At 44.6% G+C, this 24,014-nt stretch overlaps 1 protein-coding gene across 9 annotated transcripts in view; it reads right to left on the bottom strand.

The window, feature by feature from the left end:
- The window catches only part of EVL (Enah/Vasp-like), a 188,655-nt gene that overhangs the window by 67,116 nt on the left and 97,525 nt on the right, over positions 1-24,014 (bottom strand). For all 9 annotated transcript variants that reach the window (XM_077323666.1, XM_077323667.1, XM_077323662.1 and 6 more), the window contains exon 3: positions 21,617-21,797. In XM_077323666.1, the coding sequence (XP_077179781.1) occupies positions 21,617-21,797 (181 nt within the window). The remainder of the gene's footprint in view (positions 1-21,616; positions 21,798-24,014) is intronic.

The raw sequence follows: 24,014 nt of genomic DNA, 5'->3' as shown, positions 1-24,014 counted from the left end.
AGATCACTCTCTTAACACACCTGTGATGCATTTAAGCAACCTTGTTTTCTGGTGGGTTGTTCTTGCCTCTGTGTGCTGCCGCTCCTGCTTTCTTTTAATTATCTTGCAAATAAACGTACCTGCGCTCAACAAGACAATCTGGACGTTGTGTCTTGGGCTGGCAGAGACATTACAATAACAACAACCAGAAGTGATGTGACATTTTCTCCCAGTGCCATTCAGACCAGCTTTGGTTAATGAGACAAGGAGGGAAGCCTGTCAACCCTACAGGCTACAATGCCACAAATGCCACCCTCCAAATGACCTCTTTTCTCATGGGGAGCCGATTTCTGAAGTCTGGATATCAGCTGTAATTCAGAGAGCTCTCCTGGCCCCACCTGGAGGTCAGCAACCTTAGGAGGAACTGTAGTGAAGCCCAGGGCTTTTGGCATTCCCCCACCTGCTAGTAAGGAGAAGCACGTAGTGGTGCCCCAGCACTGGAGTAACGAGAGAACCCAACCTACATTCAGACCACACAATGAGGTGTGGTTTATCTCAACCAGCTTGCTGCACACACCCTGGTTTAGTAAAGCGGATGCACATTACGAGACATGTTTTCCCCATAAATCCGACTGCCTGGTGCCTTCCTATCTTCCTGCCTCCGAGCAGAATCCCCCAATGCTCTCCCAGGCTTCCTTACATTTCCAGGCTGCTGGCCAAACCTCACTATATGCAAAGACTGGCTGCTATTTGTGGGCAGTGGAAGACAACCTGTGCAAGCCCAAAAAGATCTAGCTGTGGACATGGCACAATATTTATTAGCCGATAAGCTCTCCGAAATAACAGAGCGTGTTACAAAATTCAGATACGTTCACTGAGACTTGATTATACATCACTCTTATGTTGTAATCGGAGGAATTTCTTACGTTTTATTCAGCATACTTGTTTATAATCCACCCAGCTCTCCTTCTAAAGTAGCCATTATCTCCAGGAAGTGGAATAAATAGAGTAATAAATAGATAAAAATTGATATATCAGCTTTCATCCCGGCAGAACTCCAGCCCCCTCCTGGAGGTTTCCAAGATCGAAAAATTCGGCTATCAAAAAAATAATCTGTTTTTGTGTATAATTGTGTGTATAATTGTGTATTATTGTGTATAATTGTGTGTATAATTGTTCCAATGTATTGATAATATGAACACATTCAATAATTAATATTCAATAGATATTATTATATCTTCATATTTGTGATGTCATAGTTATAGGCATGAAAACACAAATCAAACCAAAACGGGTTCCGGATAAACACAATTTTTTTTCAATAGCCCGTTTTCAATGCTTCCTTCTTTCTCAGTGGTTTTATTTTTAAATGAGTCGTGTCTCAATATCATCAAGTATTTCATATAAACAGTCCCTCAGGCTCAGCATTTCATGGAGGTCTCTTAACTGCTCAATGGTTATGAAAACCCACATGAAAAAAATTATAATCTATGAAAATTAATTCCAGTCTTATTTTTGCACATCTAGCGCTGTCCACAAACATCACTAATTGTTTGTTTCTTTGTTACTCTGGAGGTTAAAATGTGAATGTTCTGGAATTTGAGGATTTATACTGAGCAATAAACAAACTTTTGCTAAATTATTCCTGGGGGGCAGCAGAGGCTGGTTTTGAGCATGGTCTACTGCAGTTATTTTAGCATCAGTTCACTGAGCTGTAGGGATGACAGAGCCAGTTGATCACAACAACTTTTCAATTATGCAAATTCTGCAAAATTCAGAGTGTGCTTTACTGCAATTAATATAACAAGTAGATTGCAATGTAACTGTGACTAGTATAATACAATGTCGTTTGGAATAGTATACATATGCTTTTCTCTGGTCTGTGAACACAGACAGCCAAATGCTCTGATTCAAAGAAGATCATGCCCCAAGATGCTTCCATGCTTGAGGGGACAGGCAGGGGGGGCAGAAGGACAAGGTCTCAGCTAACTGCTGTCAGTAATTGATTACCAATTTCCCCATTCTCTTAATGTGGACATATTTATTGTACGCCAAATGTTTCCCATGCAATTCAATCTCAAGTGAATACAAACAAATCCAAATTGCTGTTTTTTTTCCTGTTTATCTCTGGAATATGTTAACCATTTTCATTATTATGTATGTTAATTTACTCTCACTCTCTACCTGTAAGTTTGAACTGATCTCTTCCACCCCATGATATTGTATCTGAGGAAGTGTACGTGCACACGGAAGCTCATACCTTGAATAAAACGTTGGTAAAGGCGCTACTGGACTCTAAATTTGTTAAACTTTTAACAATGTAGCACAGATGAGGCCTCTTGCATTTCAAACATACAATTTGATTGAGCTGCCTCCAGCCTAGACTAATCGCATCAGATCTCGAAGCTAAGCAGCTAGCTTCTGGAGAGGAGAACTCCAAGGAATATCAGGGTATGGAAGCAGGCAATGGCAAACCTTCCTCTTTCTCACCCTTTGTCCTCTCCCTCTCTCCATGTGGCCTTCCATGGAAATACATGTCTCTGCAGGCCTCTCCTGTAGAGACAATGCCCTCATGCTCCCACACACATGAAGCCAGACAAGGTGGCCATTTGTGATAGGAAAAGTACTCTTAAGATTAGGCGACTTCCTCTTCTTTTGAGGGCACCCTAAATGTGAACTGGATCTACTTGAATCAACGGAAGCTTGCGTTTTTTACAATATACTTCCTGGGGAGTTTTATTTACTGCACTCAGTACCATGCTTTTAGGACTGGGCAAAACTCTGCCACATTAACCAAATGTCCCAATAAAACCAGTCTCTTGCCTTGAAAACTCAATGGGTTGACTATAAATCAGCTGTGACTTGTCAGAAAGGGAAAGAAAAACTAAAATTCAACTGCATTTCTTTTTTAGCCTATTCTGCAACATTTGCTTAAAGTTCACCATTTTAAGGTAGAAGAAGAAGAGCTGGGTTTTCCCTACCGCTTTTTACTACCCGAAGGAATCTCAAAGCGTCTTACGATCGTCTCCCTTTCCTCTTCCACAACAGACACCCTGTGTGTCAGGTGAGGCTGAGAGAGCTCTGAGAGAAATGTGACTGTCCCAGCTGGCTTCATTTGGAGGAACGGAAAACAAAACCAGTTCTCCAAATTAGAGTCCACTGCTCTTAACTGTTCATTCAACATTTTCAGCTAGAAATTCCATCTATTTGGTTACATATACATACATTTATTTATTTTATTTATTTTTGTATTTATATACTGCTGCGTTCCATTTGGACTCACAGCGGTTTACAATAAAAAAAAAAAACAGCCCAATCCCCTAAAGCCCCTTAAAATATAACAATTAAATATTGACACTGACATGCCAAAGAAACATTACAGGGGGGAAAGTTAATCTGATTTATTCTTCCTATAATACAATGAGGCAAAAGACACAATCTGGCCCAAGCCAAGATGGCAGACAATAAACCCAGCAGGCTCCATGGCTGTTGTCATTGTTTTTTTAAACATACTGCATTTATTCAACCCTGTCTGTCTAACACATGGACTTACTCTGTGAATACTGAAGATCGTCTCACAGTGCAAGGGGCCTAGACCGTTCTGTGCCCAGGGGCTTTTTGGAGGAGTCACAAGTTCCAGCCTGGCAGAAGTCAGTAACACCCTTGTGAAACGGCAGCCCAAAAATGTACTCATGACAGGCCAGTTTGTCTTACCAACTCGCAGGATTTTAAAATAGACAACTTTCATCAACAAAATACTTGGTAAATGTATTCTTCAGCACCTGACTGAACAAGATCCTATTTTAGTATTCTATTGGCCATTGTATATTCCTACCACACAGCCAAGCAACCATAATTAGAACCAGCACAACATGGAAATTACAGGGCCTCAGGAGGGCCAGGGAAGATCAGAGTTCAAATCCTCTCTCTGGCTTGAAGGTCACAGCTGGGGAGGGGGGGGGCAACTTGGGCCAGTCACTTTCTCTCTGCTGAACCTACCTTGCTAGGGTGGCCAACTTCTAGGTAATGGCTGGTGATCTGCTGCTATTACAGCTGATCTTCAGTTGACAGAGATGAGTTCACCTGGAAAAAATGGCCGCTTATGGGAGGTAGACTTTAGGGTATCATATGACATTGAAGTCACTCCCATCTCCAAATCCCGCCACTTCTCAGGCTCCATCCCCAAAATCTCCTGGTATTTCCAGCCCCAGAGCTGGCAACCCAGACCTTAAAATACTAATGGGGTTTTATTGGGGGTTTATTTTTTTAGTTATGGACTGTTTTGTAACCAGCCACAAGTCGATTCTGGGAGTGGCGGAAAATAAAAATCCAAATAAAAATAAACAAACAAACAAACAGAGAAGATAAAATGAGAGGGGCAGTTATATATCATGCTGAGCTCCTCAGAGGAAAGATGGGATGAAAAACAAATAAATGTACATCTCACCTCCCTCACAGAGTTTCTGTTGTGGGGAGAGGAAAGGGAAGGCGATGTAAGTCGCTTTGAGACTCCTTCGGGTAGAGAAAAGCGGCATATAAGAACCAACTCTTCTTCTTCTTCAGTAATCTCAGGGCTCTCTCAGCCTCACCTCCCTCACAGGGTGTCTGTTGTGGGGAGAGGAAAGGGAAGGCGAATGGAAGCCGCTTTGAGCCTCCTTCGGGTAGAGAAAAGCGGCATATAAAAACCAACTCTTCTTTTTCTCTTCATAATTTTCTGAATGTTCAAATAAATCAGTCTTGAACTGCCAGCTGAATCAGCTGAATCTTCCGACTGATTCTTCCTTTTAGGTGTGTTTCAACCACACATATCTGAGAATCTGAGCTACTGGTATTTTCAGGGAAGATTTAGGGGAGAAAGGGTGAGCTGCCTAGTTCTTCCTTGCTCAGGTGGGACCAAAAGACTTTCTGAGTAGGAACAGAAACCCACAGTAATTACTTATGCCAACCATAGCCTGAATGATCTGGTCTGCCGTGCGTGTGCGTTTGCGTCCACTGGGGGCACAAACATGTATGCATCCGCTGGCATGCCGGCGGATGCGCCTGCCTCCCCCCCCCCCCCACAGCGAGAAGCTATCCGGGCCGTGAGCGAAGGGGCTGCTTTGGCGGCCGCTTCATTCGCGGCCTGGCAAGCTTCTCGCTGCGGGGGGGGGGGGGAAGAGGCAGGGGTGGCTGCCGGCGGCCCGGTACCGAGGCCTTCGCAGCCTGGCACCGGGCCGCAGACCGGGGGTTGGGGACCACAGGTATAGAGCATCTAAAGCAGACATTGTCAGGAGGGCCAGGATATAGGGGGAAGTCAGGGTGAATGGGACGGGACTCTAGGGAGCTCACACGTTGCCACAGGGCCTCAGGGATCCTTGGCTGGGAATCCCTGATTTAAACTGTTGCTCCTGGAATCAAGCCAACAGGAAGGATAGCCTAAAGGAAGATTTTAAAACAATAGCAAGAGAACAACCCCTGACGGAGACACATAGGAATATCCTACAGTCAGAGGCAACAATGCAGATCAGAAAACCAACGGAGGGAGCAATAGGAAACAAGTGAAGGTCGGCAACAAGTGAAGGGATGGTCGGCAACTTATTCTTTCCCCCAATCCACCATTTTTTGCAAGAGAATGGTTCTGTCTGTCTGTCTGTCTGTCTGTCTGTCTGTCTGTCTGTCTGTCTGTCTGTCTGTCTGTCTGTCTGTCTGTCTGTCTGTCTGTCTATCTATCTATCTATCTATCTATCTATCTATCTATCTATCTATCTATCTATCTATCTATCTATCATCTATCTAGTTAGTATTGTATTTGTTGACCACCACTCCCGGCCTGGCCAGCTAGTGGCAGTTTACAATAAGGACATTAAAATCCACATAAAACATATAACCTATATTGGCGGCGAAAAACAATCTATTACAAATGTTTGAATGACATTTTTTAAATAATCACGCGCATGTCTTGTTTGCAATAACCTAATATATCTTTTTAATTGACAGTAAGGAATAGTATTTATTTTCATTTATTTTTAATTTATATACCACCGTTTCCCGGATGGTCTCGCAGCGGGCGGTTTACATCATAAAACATTAAAATATATAAAACCCCAATAAAGACTTCCCAAATTTAAGAATAACAACAACAACAACAACAACCAACCAAGGCGGCAGTGGACACATTCTCTTGATCCCAATCTATCCCACCTTGTTCAGCCCAATGACCAAATTCTTTCTCAGTGAGAGTGGGGATTGACTTAATAGACTATGGGGGTGATCCTAGTTGGAATTCTGGGACTCTGCCCTGGCCTCAACCATACGCCTGGCGGAAGAGCTCCGTCTTGCAGGCCCTGCAGAAAGTAGCCCTGACCTAGATGTCCCAGGCTAACCCACTCTTGTCAGATATCTGAAGCTTAAGCAGGGTCAGCCCTGTTAAGTATTCAGATAGGAAACTACCAAGAAAGTCCAGGGCCCATTCCGCACAGATCGGATAATGCACTTTCAATGCGCTTGCAGCTGGATTTTCCTATGCAGAACAGGAAAATCTACTTCTAAAGTGCATTGAAAGTGCATTATCTCTTGTGTGCAGAATAGGCCCAGGGATGCTATGTGGGCAATGATGCACTATCTCTGAATGTCTCTAGCGTTGGAAACGCTATGGGTTCCCATGCTTTGGCTGTGACGTGACACTTCCTACTATCAGCAGTTGCATAACATCCAACAATTGACACTTAATATTGTGTTGAGCAAAGTTTTTTTGACAAAATGCATTTTTCTCCAACCTTTCCTCCAAAGAGCCCCCAGCAATGTTTGTGCACAGCTCTGTCATATTATCTTGAACCGAGCATGGAAAAGCAAGGACATAAGGCTGATTACCAAGTGTAGATTAGTTGGGCCTGTCATATTTCCAATTGCCACTTATGGCTGTGAAAGTTGGACGATAAAGAAATCAGACAGAAGGAGAGTCGATAAGCTTGAACTCTGGTGCTGGAGAAGGTTTCTGCGGGTTCCATGGATAGAAAAAGGAAACAAACAAGGAAATACTAGAGTGCATAAAGGTAACGGTATTCCCTGTGCAAGCACCGGGTCATGTCTGACCCTTGGGGTGATGCCCTCTAGCGTTTTCATGGCAGACTCAGTACGGTGTGGTTTGCCAGTGCCTTCCCCAGTCATTACCGTTTACCCCCCAGCAAGCTGGGTACACATTTTACCGACCTCAGAAGGATGGAAGGCTGAGTCAACCTTGAGCCGGCTGCTGGGATCAAACTCCCAACCTCATGGGCAGACAGATTCAGACAGCATGTCGCTGCATTACCACTCGGTGCCACAAGAGGCTAGAGCACATAAGGCCTGATATGTCACTGGAAGGCAAAATCAAGAAACTCCAGCTCACTTACTTTGGCCATTATCATGTGGTCCAGGCTCAAGAGAAAATGCAATTATGCTAGGATTGGTTAGTGGTAAGAGGAAACCCGGCCAACAAAGAACTCAATGGCCTGCACTCCAACAGCTGGACTTGCTACCAGTTGACTATCGAATCAGGCTTAAGGTTCTGGTAATTATCTTCAAGGCCATACATGGTCTGGGCCTTGTGTATCTGAGAAACAGCCTCTCTACCTATGCCCCCTAAACAAACAGCAACAAACTGGTGATCCCTGGCCGCAGGGAAGCATGTGACCAGAGCCAGGGCTTTCTTGATCTTGTCACCCCCGTGGTGGCATGAGCTCCCAGACAACATCAGGGCCCTGCCAGGGCTAAAACAATTCTGCAGAACCTGCAAAATGGAGCTCTTCCACCCGGCTTTCAGCCAAGACAAGGGAAACAAACCATCAACCAGAGCCCAGGGACCCCTGGAAAAATAGAGACACAGCGCAGTAAAAACTGAGTGGCCGAGTACTGAATGTTGAATGTTAAACTATAAACAGTTTTATTCAATGCAAGTTCTCGTTAAAGAGGTTATCTATTTAAGTCAAGATGTTTACTGCATGCATCGCTGATCAGATTTCTAATGTAAACTGCCCTGAGCCGAAAGGGAGGGCGGTATATAAATATAACAAAATAAATATAAATAAATATCCTCTCCCTTGCAAAAGTTCGTTAGTTCCGAAATTCACCAAAGCCAATTAGTTTCACAATACATCTGTCACTCTCAAACTGGACTGGGCTTTTTGAGCTCCATCTTGCATTTGTGTCAATCCCACTCTGCATATTAATCAACAATTTTAAGCACTACTCACACTCCATGACCTAACGGATTGTCCTTTTTTAAAGCTGGCCTCTCTTTGTTACACCTCTCTCACCAGCCTCCCTTCTGTTGACTGCCACCTTCGATATACATTCGTCATCCTCACGGATGTATGCTTCAGGCATCCAATGAAAAGAACATAGAAAAGCCTTGTCTAGAATAAGTTGTTAAATCTCTGGATGCAGCCACCTTTCTGGGAGAATGGTCATTTCTGAGGGAGTTTATGTCATATGCTGAGGAAACATCGCAAAAGTTTCCCTGAGAACGGTTACATTTTGCTTCGTGTCCTTCAAAAGTTGTGGGAAACCCCAGACTGTTCTGACAATATCAAAACAGCCAGACTTTTCTTTTCGTTACAGCCCACGCTCTCAGAGGTAATTTAGGGAGAACCTGTCAGCTCCAAGCGAAGGTTCAGGAACATTTGAGCAAATGATGCTCACTGGTCTCCTTATCGGAGTACCTCTCCCAAGTGTCACTGTCACCCTCCGCTTTTATTGTTCATGATGACGACAGCTGCAGAATGCGCACAAGTGGTCAAACAGATATCGATCCAGGGTTTATTAAGAAAATAAAATACAGGACTGTTCTAAAAGGGTGTGTGCAACAGCGCTTGGCAGGTTTTATTCCCCACAGTGCTTGGCAGTTCCAAAAAGTTACTCCCCTTTGGCAATTCTGTTCTCACCCAGATGACCCAGGACAGCCCTTCTCCGGTCTTCTGGTATCTCTCCAGCCCTCCAAGAGATCCAAAAGATGACGGTTCTGCACTTTCTCCAGAAAGTTCTCTGAGCACTCTCAGGTGCACACCATGGGATTTGAACTCATCCAGTGCAGCCAGGTACCTCTTGACAACATCTCTGTCCATGTCAACCTGCCACCCAGACGCTATACCTTGCCTGCTACCATCCCTTAGATGTGTCCTTATTCTTGCAGAAAGAACAGTCCTGCAAAACAGCTTTTCCATCTGCACAGTAGGTGAAAAAAATTATCCTCTAGAGTCAGGGATGGCTGAGTCAGCTAATTAAATGGCATGGTGGGGGGGGGGGGTGTTACAGCAACTCCCAAAAAGGCCCAGCAAAAATGTACATGTGACGAATAATCATGATGAGACACAAAAATATATTAGCATCAAAGAGTAAGATTTTTTTTTTAACACAGGGCTTATTTATAATCACTGGCCGCCCACTTTAATTGCTCACTGTTTATTTATACAGTTGGCTGCCTGGTGGTGAGCAGGGATGAGAGGTCTGGGAGGGATGAAGAAATCAGGACTCCCACTGGGGTATCAGTTGCACCACAGTGCGCTTTGCACATGTGAAAAGTAATCCAACGAACAGGTACAATATGCTCATGAACAGCCATACTTCTTACAAGAATCCACCTTTAAAAAAGCAGTTCCCTGTTTATTATCAGTGAAGATGAAGATGATGATGATGTTACCAGCCTTCCTCAGCCTTTTTAGCATTGAGAAATCCCTGAAACATTCTTCAGGCTTCGAGAAACCCCAGAAGTGGTGCAATTGTGCATAATATGGTTGGGAAGCAGAGCTGTGTACATGCCCCTCCTCTTCCCATCCCCTCCAGGCCCATCAGAAGAAGAAGAAGAAGAGTTGGTTCTTATATCATAGAATCATAGAATCATAGAATCATAGAGTTGGAAGGGGCCATACAGGCCATCTAGTCCAACCCCCTGCTCAACGCAGGATTAGCCCTAAGCATCCTAAAGCATCCAAGAAAAGTGTGTATCCAACCTTTGCTTGAAGACTTCCAGTGAAGGGGCACTCACCACCTCCTTAGGCAGCCTATTCCACTGCTGAACGACTCTGACTGAGAAAAACATTTTCCTGATATCTAGCCTATATCGTTGTACTTGAAGTTTAAACCCATTACTGCGTGTCCTTTCCTCTGCAGCCAGCAGAAACAGCATTCTGCCCTCCTCCAAGTGACAACCTTTCAAATACTTAAAGAGGGCTATCATGTCCCCTCTCAACCTCCTTTTCTCCAGGCTGAACATTCCCAAGTCCCTCAACCTATCTTCATAGGGCTTGGCCCCTTGGCCCCAGATCATCTTCGTCGCTCTCCTCTGTACCCTTTCAATTTTATCGATGTCCTTCTTGAAGTGAGGCCTCCAGAACTGCACACAGTACTCCAGGTGTGGTCTGACCAGTGCCGTATACAATGGGACTATGACATCTTGTGATTTTGATGTGATGCCTCTGTTGATACAGCCCAAAATGGCATTTGCCTTTTTTACCGCTGCATCACACTGCCTGCTCATGTTTAGTTTACAATCCACAAGTACCCCAAGGTCTCGTTCACACACAGTGCTACCTAGAAGCGTATCCCCCATCCAGTAGGCATGCTTTTCATTTTTCTGACCCAGATGCAGAACTTTACACTTATCTTTATTAAATTGCATCTTGTTCTCATTTGCCCATTTTTCCATTGTGTTCAGATCTCGTTGAACTCTGTCTCTATCTTCCGGAGTATTTGCCAGTCCTCCCAATTTGGTGTCATCTGCAAACTTGATGAGTAGTCCCTCCACCCCCTCATCTAGATCATTAATAAATATGTTAAAAAGTACCGGGCCGAGCACCGAACCCTGAGGTACCCCGCTACTCACCTCTCTCCAGTCTGATGAAACACCATTGACAACAACTCTTTGAGTGCGGTTCTCTAACCAATTCCCTATCCACCTAACAATCTGAAAATCCAGATTGCAGTCCTTCAACTTATCCATCAGAACATCATGGGGAACCTTGTCAAAAGCTTTACTAAAATCCAAGTAAATGACATCAACCAAATTTCCCCGATCCAGCAAACCTGTTACTTGGTCAAAAAAGGAAACTAGGTTGGTCTGGCAGGACCTGTTGAAATATGCCGCTTTTCCCTACCCAAAGGAGGCTCAAAGCGGCTTACAGTCGCCTTTCCATTCCTCTCCCCACAACAGACACCCTGTGGGGTGGGTGAGGCTGAGAGAGCCCTGATATCACTGCTCGGTCAGAACAGCCATGGCGAGCCCAAGGTCACCCAGCTGGTTGCATGTGGGGGAGCGCAGAATCGAACCCGGCATGCCAGATTAGAAGTCCGCACTCCTAACCACTACACCAAACTGGCTCTCATTGGCCATTCTGGGAGGGGGGGGGGAGGGAGGTCGATGTGACCATATATGGTCATATCATGCAATTACTGGTCAACAAAATTAAAAAAAATATTTTTATTTATTTATGCATTATATTTATATACCGCCCTCCCTGAAGGCTCAGGGCAGTTTACATAAAACAGGTACGTTTATTAAAAATAATTAACTCCTGCCCATTTGGGAAACCCTTCCAGGGCCATCAAGAAACCCCCGATTTTTATGAAACCCTGGTTGAAAAAGCCTGATATTGACAATAATGATCATTTTTATTTATAGCCCACCTTTCCCCTAGAGCAGTGGTTCCCAACCCCTGTCCGGAGACCGGGACCGGTCCGTGGATCAGTTGGTACCGGGCCGCGGTTCCTCCTCCCCAGCTGCTGCCTCAGGGGCTGCCCTGCTCACCTTTGGTGATCTCCAGCAGCCACCATGGCTGGGGCTCCCCCTCAGTGTGGCACTGTGGAGTTGCTGCTGGCAGCGCCCCCAGTGGGTGGTGGGAAGTCAGGGGCACCAGCAGGAAAGCAAGAGGAGCAGGGGCTCAGATGGCAGCGACATCCCTCAGCAAAAGACTACCCCCCTGGGCCTCAGTAAAATTGTCAAGTGTTGACCGGTCCCCGGTGATAAAAAGGTTGGGGACCACTGCCCTAGAGCTCAGGGTGGGTAACAATATTCTTAAAAACAACAGAATATTATAATATTTATATAATAAAAACATAATAATTGATTCCTTGAAACTTCCTTTGTTCTTTTAGGAGGAGGGTCGATACAGATCAAATATTCAGGCTCAGATATAATTGTTGGAATAGGCAATGTCTGCTGTACAAAGAGAAGAAGAGAAGAAGACCGTGAAGGGGGCAGCAAGAAGACTGTTAGATAGGTCAGAGAGTTCAGGACCTTTCTCTCCTGTTAAGTGTGCTTTCTTGTCTGCCCCTAGATTGCTACTCTTAGGGCAATATCCTCCTTCTTCTCGGAAGCTTCTCTCTCTCTCTTCTTAGGTGGCCATGTAGACAGACGCCTGTCCCTATCTCTCCTCTGCAATATCATAAATAAATCCCTTTATCTCCTTTATCCTAAAAAACAGCGTGTGCATATCTATGACTTATGTACCCTGTTAACAATAATTTGGCTGGGGTTTTGAACAGGAAGGCCAGGCTTTCAGCACACTTTTTAGTGAACACAGTGAAAGCTGTTCAAACAGCCATCATTTTGCTTGCTTTACTATAATATAGCTTAGAATGGGGTCTCCTTGAAAAAGCAAAGAGTGCTAAACATAGGGAGAAGGCCAAGAACAGTTATGGGTGTATGCTGGAGAAGTCTTCCTTGGCTGGCAGAAGATAACAAGAACTGGAGAGTTGTTGATGTTATTTTGACTGTTATATGTTTAGGTCCTTCCATGTATCATCCCACAATGTAAACCACCCTGAGCCATATGGGAGGGCAGACAGACAGACAGACAGACAGACAGATTCTTCTGGGGGAAGAAGTTCCAAAATTGTAGTGATGAGTCAAGGGTTGATGCTACCATTAGGGGATGGACAGGAGCATTCCAGGGGTGGGGAAGGAATACAGTATTTGCTGGCGTATAAGACTACTTTTCCCCCCTGAAAAACATGCCTCCAAGTGGAGGGGGGGGTCGTCCTATATGCTGGGTGCACTTCAGTTGGGATAGACAGAGCTGCCCATAGTGGCCTCCCGATGCCCGCCCACCTCATTCTACATACCATCCAGTGTCGCGCGGTATCTAGTGTGGCCGCAGCGGTTCATCAGCGAGGCTGCGGCGAGCATCAACAGCGAGACGTGGGGTGCCAGCTTTTTCGGCATGACCGGCCCATTCTGCTCTGCGGGAAGCAGCGGCGCTCTGGAATGCCCCTTGTCTACGCAGAGCTCGCACATGCGCACTTGCACACTAGTGCCGGTCACAGGGAGATGCAGGGGTGGGCCGGAGGTGCTGCGGTCGCGCTGCGGCCGTACAATGGTGACAATGACAGGTACTGTAATGTAATGTAACAAACTCTATATTTTGAGTGGAAATGTTGGGGGGTCGTCTTAAACGCCCAGTCGTCTTATACGCCGGCAAATACGGTACCTTGATGAGCTAAAAGGTAAAAAGGTAAAGGTATCCCCTGTGCAAGCACCGGGTCATGTCTGACCCTTGGGGTGATGCCCTCTAGCGTTTTCATGGCAGACTCAATACGAGGTGGTTTGCCAGTGCCTTCCCCAGTCATTACCGTTTACCCCCCAGCAAGCTGGGTACTCATTTTACTGACCTCGGAAGGATGGAAGGCTGAGTCAACCTTGAGCCGGCTGCTGGGATTGAACTCCCAGCCTCATGGACAAAGCTTTCAGATGGCTGCCTTACCACTCTGCGCCACAAGAGGCTCTTGATGAGATAACATCACCCCAAAGTGATGTCGGCCCATTAGAGATGTTGAGGGGCAGTGCTCTGACTTTTGGGCCTGCTTGAAAATTGGTGGGACCCGAAGGACACAAAAGTCCGAGGGGGATCATCTTTTCCCCCCTACCTTGCCATGCAATACCATCTCTGACAGCCGTAGATAAATTGTATTAGCAGAAGATTGGCAACCTTACTGCAGACCAACCTGGTTACTCTCTAACTACAGATATAGAAATCTTTAAATGGAAAAGGATAGTTATGTATGTTATGTATCTTTGTATTTTATACTTTCTTTCACTGTTCTTTTGTTTTAACAAAGATCTTTAAAACGGACATCCCTCTGCAGAAAAACTTCACCAAATACAAGCCAACATATTATATAATGTTATAATGGTGATCCTTTCTTCTCTTTCCTCGAATTATGTCTTTGTCAAAACCATGATTGATGTTTTGCCATGTAACCTGGATTTCATCACTTGCACATTCCTGCCAATCAATTGTGCCTGTATTCCTTGTTACCTCTTTAATCCGTAGGCTAAACATCCTAACTTAAATCTTAGGAGTGAATGCCTATCTGCCCTGTCCCTTCCCCCCGCCCCCACACTGGGTCTTGTCTGAGAAACACTATCTTAAAGACCTTGGGCACCAGACTGTCTGTTTTATGAATTACTGTGGGTTTCTGTTAAAACTTCCTACTCAGAAAGTCTTTTGGTCCCACCTGAGCAAGGAAGAACTAGGCAGCTCACCCTTTCTCTCCTAAATCTTCCCTGAAAATACCAGTAGCTCAGATTCTCAGATATATGTGGTTGAAACACACCTAAAAGGAAGAATCAGTTGGAAGATTCAGCTACTGGCAGTTCAAGACTGATTTATTTGAACATTCAGAAAATTATGAAGAGAAAAAGAAGAGTTGGTTCTTATATGCTGCTTTTCTCTACCCGAAGGATTCTCAAAGCAGCTTACAGTCGCCTTCCCTTTCCTCTCCCAACAACAGCCCCCCTGTGAGGTGGGTGAGGCTGAGAGAGCCCTGATATCACTGCTCGGTCAGAACAGCTTTCTCAGTGCCGTGGTGAGCCCAAGGTCACCCAGTTGGCTGCATGTGGGGGAGTGCAGAATTGAATACGGCTCGCCAGATTTGAAGTCTGCATTCCTATCCACTACACCAAACTGGCTCTGTTTTTGCCCAAACCGTTTGGCACTGCGAGGGGCTGTGGACAATGGGTAGATAAGAGGTTGTTAGTTTTGAATCCCCAGTCTTAGCAAAGACCCGTGATGATCTGATAGTTATTTCTTCAATAAAGAGTTTTCTTTCCCTAAATGATTATTGGGAATAATCAGAGATTCTCACAGTGGTTATTAAACCTGGAGAGGCAAATAATAGAAATGGCACTAGCGTGGACTAACAGAAAAGGAACATACACAGCTGGCAAAAAGATGATGCATATTTGTAATGGTTTTTTGATGGAAAATATCTAACCAACGGTGATGATTTGAAACATTTCAAGGAAATAGAAAGATGTTTAATTCAATTTTAATGGACTCCAGCATCACAGCCAAAAATGTTTAGATGAAAGTGTGGGAGAGTTTATACGGTACCTTAGTCTTTTGGCAAAATATGGGCTCTGATGCTGTAATATTTTCCATTTATGCTGTGCTGGCCACTTCACAAGATCTCAACACATGTAGAAAGAGCCACTGCAGTATCATCATTTTGTGAGTTGAAAACATAATTTCCAACATGTACATGGTTAAAGGTGTTTTTCAGGGGAGGGGGGAGGAGATAAATTCATTTTTCTTGGAGATGTGATATTTCAGACCTTTAACATACAGGGGTGCTAAGACTATCAGGGGGATTTCATGGTGACCGGACAGAGGTTTCTGGAAAGTTTACAATCATAGAATGAAGGCAATGGTCTTCCTCTATTATTTGCCCGTGAGCAACTGTTTTTAGAGGTATACTGCCTCTGACACTGTAGATTCTAGTTCACAACCATGAATAACAGCCACTGATACACCTTCTTCCAATCTTCCATTAAACTCAGTAGTCACAAGTTCCATCATTATGCATTGTGTGAAAGAGTACTTCTGTCTGTCCCAAATATATTGCAACTCAATTTTGTTGTGTCACCCAAATTTCTAGGGTCATAGGGAAGGGGACAAATATCTCATTCCACAACCATCACAATTCTATGAAACCCCACTTACTCTAAACTAAACTAAAATGCCAAAAATGCTGCAACGTGTTGTCGCAGGCATAGGTGCCCCAATTTTATTTGGGGCTGCACTTTTCTGCTCCTTTCTCCATTCTATGATCTCTTCAATCCACACACGCCATAAAAAAAACCCTGTTGTTATACCCGCTAGCAATGTTAAGTCTTCTGTTACTGCAAGTTGTGTACAGAAATGCTGCATAAATAAGACAGGAAAAGATCTCACAGATTTGATTGTGCCTGCACATGGGTTTTTCTGGAGCTCTGCAAACAAGCATTCAGGCCTTGGATCCACCTATTAGATTTTGATCACACCCTTCCCACAGGGTGGTATATACGGTTCTCCATGACTCCGTTTTATCCAACTGATACCGCAGAAAGAATGTCTGGTGAAAGGTCATCTAGTGAACTTCACAGCTGATGAAAGAGGATTTGAAACCACATCTTCACATACAGTCCAGCTTGCATATTACTCTAGCAAACCTGGAGAGGGGGGGGGGCAGGGATAGAAGACCAGGAACCGTGTATGGGGTTAAAGGGGTTAACCTCGGTCCTCCTGTACGGTGGATCCAAATCTGGGCTCTCCTTAACAGCTTTCTCTGGTGCTTGATTTGTTATTATTCATGTCTCTATTGCAGATGACTACAGAAATAAAAACCCTAAAATAACTCTAATAAAAATAGATAGACTCCCTGGACTTTGGGCTGTGGTTATCCCTGCATAAAGTTACCCCAAGCTGTATGATCTCAGGAAAAAAAAAACAACCAACCAACCCTGAGCGGTCAGCAGTTCCTATTTTAACAAGAACACTGCCATAGGATGGTATGACATGGCAAAGATTATTCCCCGCCCAGGACTTTTGTGTCCTTCTGGTCGAATGCCACAGTACGACAGCCAGTGCCTGTTGAAATAATGGTCCCACGTCAAGGGTTTTACCCAAGGCTCAGTGTGGTCCCCAATTTAGAACAGGAAGGAGTCCCAGTGGAGTTGTCTGGCAGAAGTGGCTGAGATGGAATAATCCTATTTGTTTTCTGCACCTCCCTGGCGTATGTAGCAGACCCTAGGATAGCATTCCATTAAACGAAAGAGCAGCCCTGGTTTTGTTGCATTTTTAAACACATGCCTACTAAGATGCTTTTAAACTGGTGGGAAGCTGTCGTTTGTTAACATTCTCAATTTAAACGTAAGGTTCGCAGGTCCCTGGATTGCATGCTGTTTCTAGAAAGTTTAGCAGCGGTTAAAACAAACAGGCCGTACAAAGCACGCTAAGAGCTGTACGAGCGCTCCCCCTCAGCCGTCCGACTGATTAATTTTAGGCCGCACAAGTGGGTGTTTGAATCAAGTAAGCCGTTCAAGACAAGCGTTTGGCATCGACAACAATGTGGGCCTTGCCAGCACCTAAACAATCAGTAACGAGGAACACAAGCAAAAGTTAAAAATAGAAGGCATCCAAGACTTGTCTAAGAAACTGAAGTCACCGATTTCTCGTGTTTTCTTTATTTACCACTGCTATGCTTAGATTACCATTTTGACATTACGGCTTCAAATGAATGGTATCGAAAGCTCTGCCATAAAGTAGTTCTGTGCATGTACTCTGTGAGTTCACGCATGAACCCACAGGCTGTTTGCGCATATGCTTAAGGCTGCCAGGATCCGTGTTGGGAAACTCCTGGAAATTTGGGGATGGAGCCTGTTTTGTGACAACAAAAAACTGAATTCAGCCTTTGTGAATAACAGTCCAATATGGGATATGATAATAATTATGAAAATTATGGGATATAGAAATAGGACTCTCAACCTAAGAGAACCCTAACCCCCCCCTCCATCTTCTGCCACATGGATGGACAGGTGGGGGTGGGGCTGGCAACCCTAAAAGAGGAAAGTTTACCTGGAGAAAATGGCCACTTTGGAAGGTGGGCTTTTTGTCATTAAACTTCACTGAGGTCCTACCTTCTCTGAGCATTGCTCTCCTCAGGCTCCACCCCCATATTTCTGAATCTGGAGGTGGCGATTCCATCTTTGGTTGGGTCAGAACTATGATTAACACAAGCTACCAGTCTGGTTTTGCGGTTGTCAATTTCACTGCAGCGGGCATGGAAAGAGCTCAGAAATATGGCCCTCGGCCATCTTGGAGAGAATGCAGAGGCTTTCTGAGTCTGACATCCAGTTGGCCACCGGTCTTTGTATAACGCTGGGGCACAAGAGACCACAGACTTTACTGTGAAGCAAAACTTTCGACTCTAAACCCTGAATGGACATCAATACAATTTTCAAGACCATATGCTGGCATCTGGAATTTAAGACTTTTGGTCTTACCAGGATCGTGTTACTAGAAGTCACATACTGTACATATGTTCTTCCTGGGTCAATGTCTGTAGCTGACAGTAAGTATCCTTGAAGAAACATGAGCGCATGGTTTTAATGTATAAGCTTTCATGAGGTTTGTAAAGGGCTGCAGACCTAAACACTTTCACTTGGAAGTGGGTCCCACTGTCTGGAAGTAGACTTGAACAGAAGCACACTTAAATATACAGATAGCTGAGATACATTAGACAGGGAGGAGGGAAGGAGGGAAAGAAAGAAAGCTCTATTTAGAATCATAGAGTTGGAAGGGACTTCCAGGGTCATCTAGTCCAACCTCCTGCACAATATAGGAACTGACAACTAACTGCCCACTACAAGAGACAAACACTGGCCCATCCCTTCCTGCCCACCCACTCACCATCTGCCTAAGTTCAGCATTTCTGTCAGATGGCTATCCAGCCTCTGCTTAAAAACTTCCAAAGAAGGAGAACCCACCACCTCCCGAGGAAGCCTGTTCCACTGAGGAACTGCTCTAACTTCTCCTGGATGCTAAGCCAAAATTTCTCCTTTTTGGGAGTCAGCTTTTCCTCAAGTATCCAAGGCAAGGCGCTTCCATATCAAAGAAGCTGATTTTTAATTCCATAACTGTTTTATTTTTTTAATTTTCAAAAAATTGCAATCATCTCTGATCATGTAGCTGTCCTACCTAACCGGGAACAATTTCCACTCTTATATGACTCTCCCAAGATTATCTTTGCCTGTATAAGATAAAATATACTGAATTTATGTATCTACCATATTACCATATGTTTGTACCTTTAATAGTAATAATATATCACTTTTAATGCAACAGATATATCACGGTTCACCATTTAACCAGTTATGCTTTCCTACCATCCTTGACCAGGTATCTTGCTCAGTATTTTTCTGACCCTACCTCCACCTGGATTTAACATGTTACTCATATCTGTTGATAGAAACCAGACTTCAGTACCTCAAAGCTATACTGACCTGGGAACATTTTTATGCTTTGTCATGTTTCTATAGATGTTCACTTGCACAGGCCTTCCTTGGTTGTAGCTTGCAGAATTAATTTATTCAGGCATTTATGCCCCATTTTTCTTCCCACGGGAAAGCAAAGCAGCTGACAAGGTACCGTATATACCCGCATATAAGCCAACCCGCATATAAGCCGAGGCACCTAATTTTACCACAAAATCTGGGCAAACGTATTGACTTGCATATAAGCTGATGGTAGGAAATGCTCCATCATCACAGGCTCTCCCATCCAGCCTCCCCGCCCCCAACAATTACAGAAAAGTCAAGAGCATGAATAGCTGCTGGTTTTTGTACCCCGCTTTTCACAACCCAAAAGAGTCTCAAAGAGGCCTTCTCTTCCTCTCTTGATGCCAGCTGAGAAAGCTCTGACAGAACTGCTCTGTGAGAACAGCTCTGGCAGGAGAACCAAACAGTGCCCCCCAGGCCAGGAAACCAGAGCAGAACAACAGTACCCAAAGTTGGCAACCTACTACAACAACTACAGCAGCTACCAAGCTGGGAGAATGGACAACTCTAGCTACAACTGCAGTGCCCCCGCCCAGAACAAAACACTGAAATAAAGAACTGTAAAACTGAAAGAAAGAACTGTAAAAATCAAGTTTTAAAAGAAACCCAACCCCAAGAAGAAAAGGCAAACAATGCTGCCCCTCAGATAAAAGAAGAAACACTAGGAGAAACACTATAGCCCAAAGCCCCCGCCCCCCCGGCAAAAAAAAAAAAAAAACACCCCATGCCACCCACAGAAACCAAAATAATAGTTTGGAAGAAGTGATTAAGAAGAGGAAGAAGTGAAGGCAAAAGAAAAAAAAGATCAGAGTCCCTCAGTCATACCATTGATGTCCTACAGGCTGTCAGAGCAAGCTCAGCTTACAGTACACATTTGCAAAAGGCAATGAAATGATTGGCTGGCTGGAGCAGGCTTTTATTTCAATTACCGTATATACCCGCATATAAGCCGAGGAGGGCTTTTTCAGTGTGAAAAAAGGTGCTGAAAAACTAGGCTTATACGCAAGTATATAGTGTAATTTCCCCTTCTTCCATTTTGTTCTCAATACAGCCTAATAAAGTCATTTAAACTGAGAGAAAGAAACTGGCCCAAGATTACCCAGCATTATTTCCAGCAGAGCTGGGATTCAAACTTGGGTTTCCCATATCTTAGTTTTACACTGAAAACACAACCTCACACTGGCTTTTAATGATGTCAGCAACCCTAGCCATCAACTTCCATGACATTTTTAGCTACATCCATGATAAAAAGCATCTATGACAAAAATGCAGAAAGAGAAGATCCCAAACCTTTTCATTTTTTGAATTCTGGCGCATGGTGATGGGTGCAACTACAAAATGGCTGCCACAGGTGGCAGAGCCAACCACAAAAATGGCTGCCACAAGAGGTGGAGCCAAAATGTCAGGGAATGAGTTCATGCTTAACTTTGATGCCCAGGAAACCTGTGGAGGATACTTTCTGTAGCCAATACGTGCCCTCCACAATTAGGTATTCTCCATTCAAGATGTAATGATTGAAAACCTGCAGAATTGGGATTATATTTGTTCCAGAGCAACATGGAAAAAAACAGCATGGTAAAAAATAAAAACTAGCACTTTTCTTATCCTTTTCAAATCCTGAGGGATTTTTCAGCTTTCCGCAGGGCCTGCAAGACGGAGCTCTTCCGCCAGGCATATGGTTGAGGCCAGAGCAGTTCCTGGCTTTGTCAGCTGTGGATCTCTAGCAGAAACCAACTAAGTTCCTTGCTCCCATATAGAAGTAAATAGATCTTTGCCGAACAGGGGTAGGGGAGTGGGTTATATATATTTATTATCTGCCATCTTGATATTATGCTAATTATGATTTAATGGGTAATTTTAGGGGATTTTATTGTATTCGTGGATTTTGTAAACCGCCGCAAGACATTTGAGAGTGGTGGCATACAAATATAAATAAATAAATGTTCCTCCGCAGAGCTCAGGTATTCTTTGAGTTATTTTCCCCCTAAAAAATCGCACTATGATGTAGATTAGGCAGAGAGGATGTGATTGGGCCCAAGTCAGTTTGCCATCTTCACGGCAGAATTAGGATCTGGACTTAGGTCTCCCACATGTTAGTCCACAGCACTGATCAGCATACCACACTCTTCTAGAGACCAGTGAGCACATTTCTGCCACTATAAGAACATGGTGTGTCCGTCCTCACCTTTCCTTGAAAGGAAGGTCCGGTGACCAGTGAGTGAGGCAAAGAAACTGTGAGAGGAAACCCCTCATGATGACCCAACAACTGGCGCCAAATAAGAAAAGAAGAAAAAGGCTTGTTCGCCCTACCTCCATCTTGCTGCGAGTTCATGATATTCAAAGCAAACAGCATTGCATTGGAGAACGTGGTCGCCTCCTCCTTACTGGCAAAGTTCAATCCATACACCTGCCGCGCATCACGCCACTGGTGGAAGGTGGGCGTCGCTTGATTGTACTTCAGTCCTTTCACAATTGAATAATTAATCACTACCTGAAATGGAAACGGCAGAGCGGAAGGCTAAGAAACTGAAAGAAAAGTAAACGAAGCAATCACTGCCAGGTAGAGAGAGAGAGCTACTATATCATTTGAAAGATGCCTCTACAGACACACGAAAGATGATACCCACAGAATCTCCATCTCCTTTGAGCATTTCCTTATCCTATTATATATACAGTATTTGCTGGCGTATGACGACTTTTCCCCCCTGAAAAACATGCCTCCAAGTGGGGGGGTCGTCCTATACGCCGGGTGCACTTCAGTTGGGATAGACATAGCTGCCCATAGTGGCCCATAGTACTGTAATGTAATGTAACAAACTTTATATTTTGGAGTGGAAATGTTGGGGGTCGTCTTATACACCCAGTCGTCTTATACACCAGCAAATATGGTAGTCAAAAGGAAAGGTAGCCAATCTTCACATTACAAAATATGCACTTTGTGTCTGGGGTCCCCCACACTGTCAGGCACATCACACATAAATGGTGCATGCTCCCATTCCCAAAACCTCAAAGCAGTGGTCCCCAATCTTTTTATCACCAGGGACCGGTCAACACTTGACAATTTTACTGAGGCCCGGGGGGGGGGGTAGCCTTTTGTTGAGGGACATCGCCGCCGCCTGAGCCCTTGCTCCACTTACTTTCCTACTGGTGCCCCTGACTTCCCGCCACCCGCCGGGGGGCACTGCTAGCAGCAGCTGCACAGTGCCAGGCCGAGGGGGAGCCCCAGCCATGGCTGCTGCCGGAGAGCACCAAAGGTGAGCCAGTGGCAGAGTGGCAGGGCAGCCCCCGAGGCAGCTGCTGGGGAGGAGGATGAGGAGGAGCTGCACCCCAGTACTGACTGATCCACGGACCAGTACCGGTCCCCGGACTGGGGGTTGGGGACCACTGCCTTAAAGCACATGAAACTGATGGTAGCATCTTCCTTGAGTGCATTATAGTCATGATCCGAATGGGCATAGTATGCTCAAGAATTGAGGAACTCAAGACTGCATGTTGCACAGGGTAGATATCCTGGACCCAACTTGTATATTCCATAATGTGGAAAACTTATAATAGAGTTCTTGGTTGATTATAGCCAACTTTTGCTTATAGACATTGGCTTCAGCTCACCTCTCAATATTGCTCCAATGAATGTCCTCTACTTTTATGTGTGTTTGGGGGGGGGGGGACGACTATGTATGATATTGTATTCTACTCTTGCAGCTAAGTTGTATTTGTTCTTTAAATTATTGGATAACAATCAAAATCAGCAAAGAAGTGCAAGGTTCTACAACCAATGGTTGTCCATCTGGTCATTCCTGTTCAGTTCTGCTCTTGCGACCTCGAGCAAAGATTCATGACGACTCACAGCAAAGACAGTTAAAACAGAACTGAAACACAAAAACAGTATTCCAGAACCAAAAGAATCCAGCTGGCTGAACAGCAGCAAAGCTAAGAAGAACACACAAAAGCAAGCAGGTTGGCTCATGAGATCACAAGGCCCTCTGAAAGATAAAAGGCTTCCAACTTTTAAAAGCTAGATTCAAGTAGGTAGCTGTGTTGGCCTGAAGTAGCAGAACAAATTTTGAGCGTGAGTTTTCATGCACTCTTCTTCAGACAGACATGCTTGCACACGAAAGCTTACAACTGGAATAAAACTTTGCTGGTCTTAAAAGGTGCCATTGGCCTCAAGATTTCTTCTTCCTTTGGAGAAAGAAAAGCTTCTGCCGTTTTCTAAAATCTACGAGAGAGTGACAAAGGACCACAAATTCTAGTGTGGCGTGCTGTTAACCACCATCTTCACCATCCCACAAGTCCTCAGAGTGAGAAAAGAGTAGGGGAAAGGGAAGGGCATGTTGGGAGAAAGCATGGAAAAGCAGTGGTGAGAGAGACTCACGCGGCCTCCACCTCCTGCAAAAAGAAAAGAAAAAAAATCCTGTGCAAAATAAACCAAGCACGTTATAAACCAAGTTTTATAAACCAAGCTCTTCCGGTGAGCTCTCTAGCACGCACGAAAGACTTGCCGAAGGGGGTGGGCGTGGGCAGGATGGAGCCTTGTTTCCATGAATGCAAGACTCTTGCAAAAGGCTGAAACTCTCGTGCTGTTTTGTCCTTCCCAACAGTTCGTGGAGAGTTTAGGGAAAGGAGAATAAGAGGTTGTTCCTTGCCTTGTCTCCAAAACCCTGCTGAAGGTGAACTGGCTCCAATTCAGAGATAATACATGCCCAAG

The sequence above is a fragment of the Paroedura picta genome, chromosome 2 (genome assembly GCF_049243985.1).
Source record: "Paroedura picta isolate Pp20150507F chromosome 2, Ppicta_v3.0, whole genome shotgun sequence".
Classification (NCBI taxonomy): domain Eukaryota; kingdom Metazoa; phylum Chordata; class Lepidosauria; order Squamata; family Gekkonidae; genus Paroedura; species Paroedura picta.
This window is presented reverse-complemented; position numbering and strand designations above follow the sequence as displayed.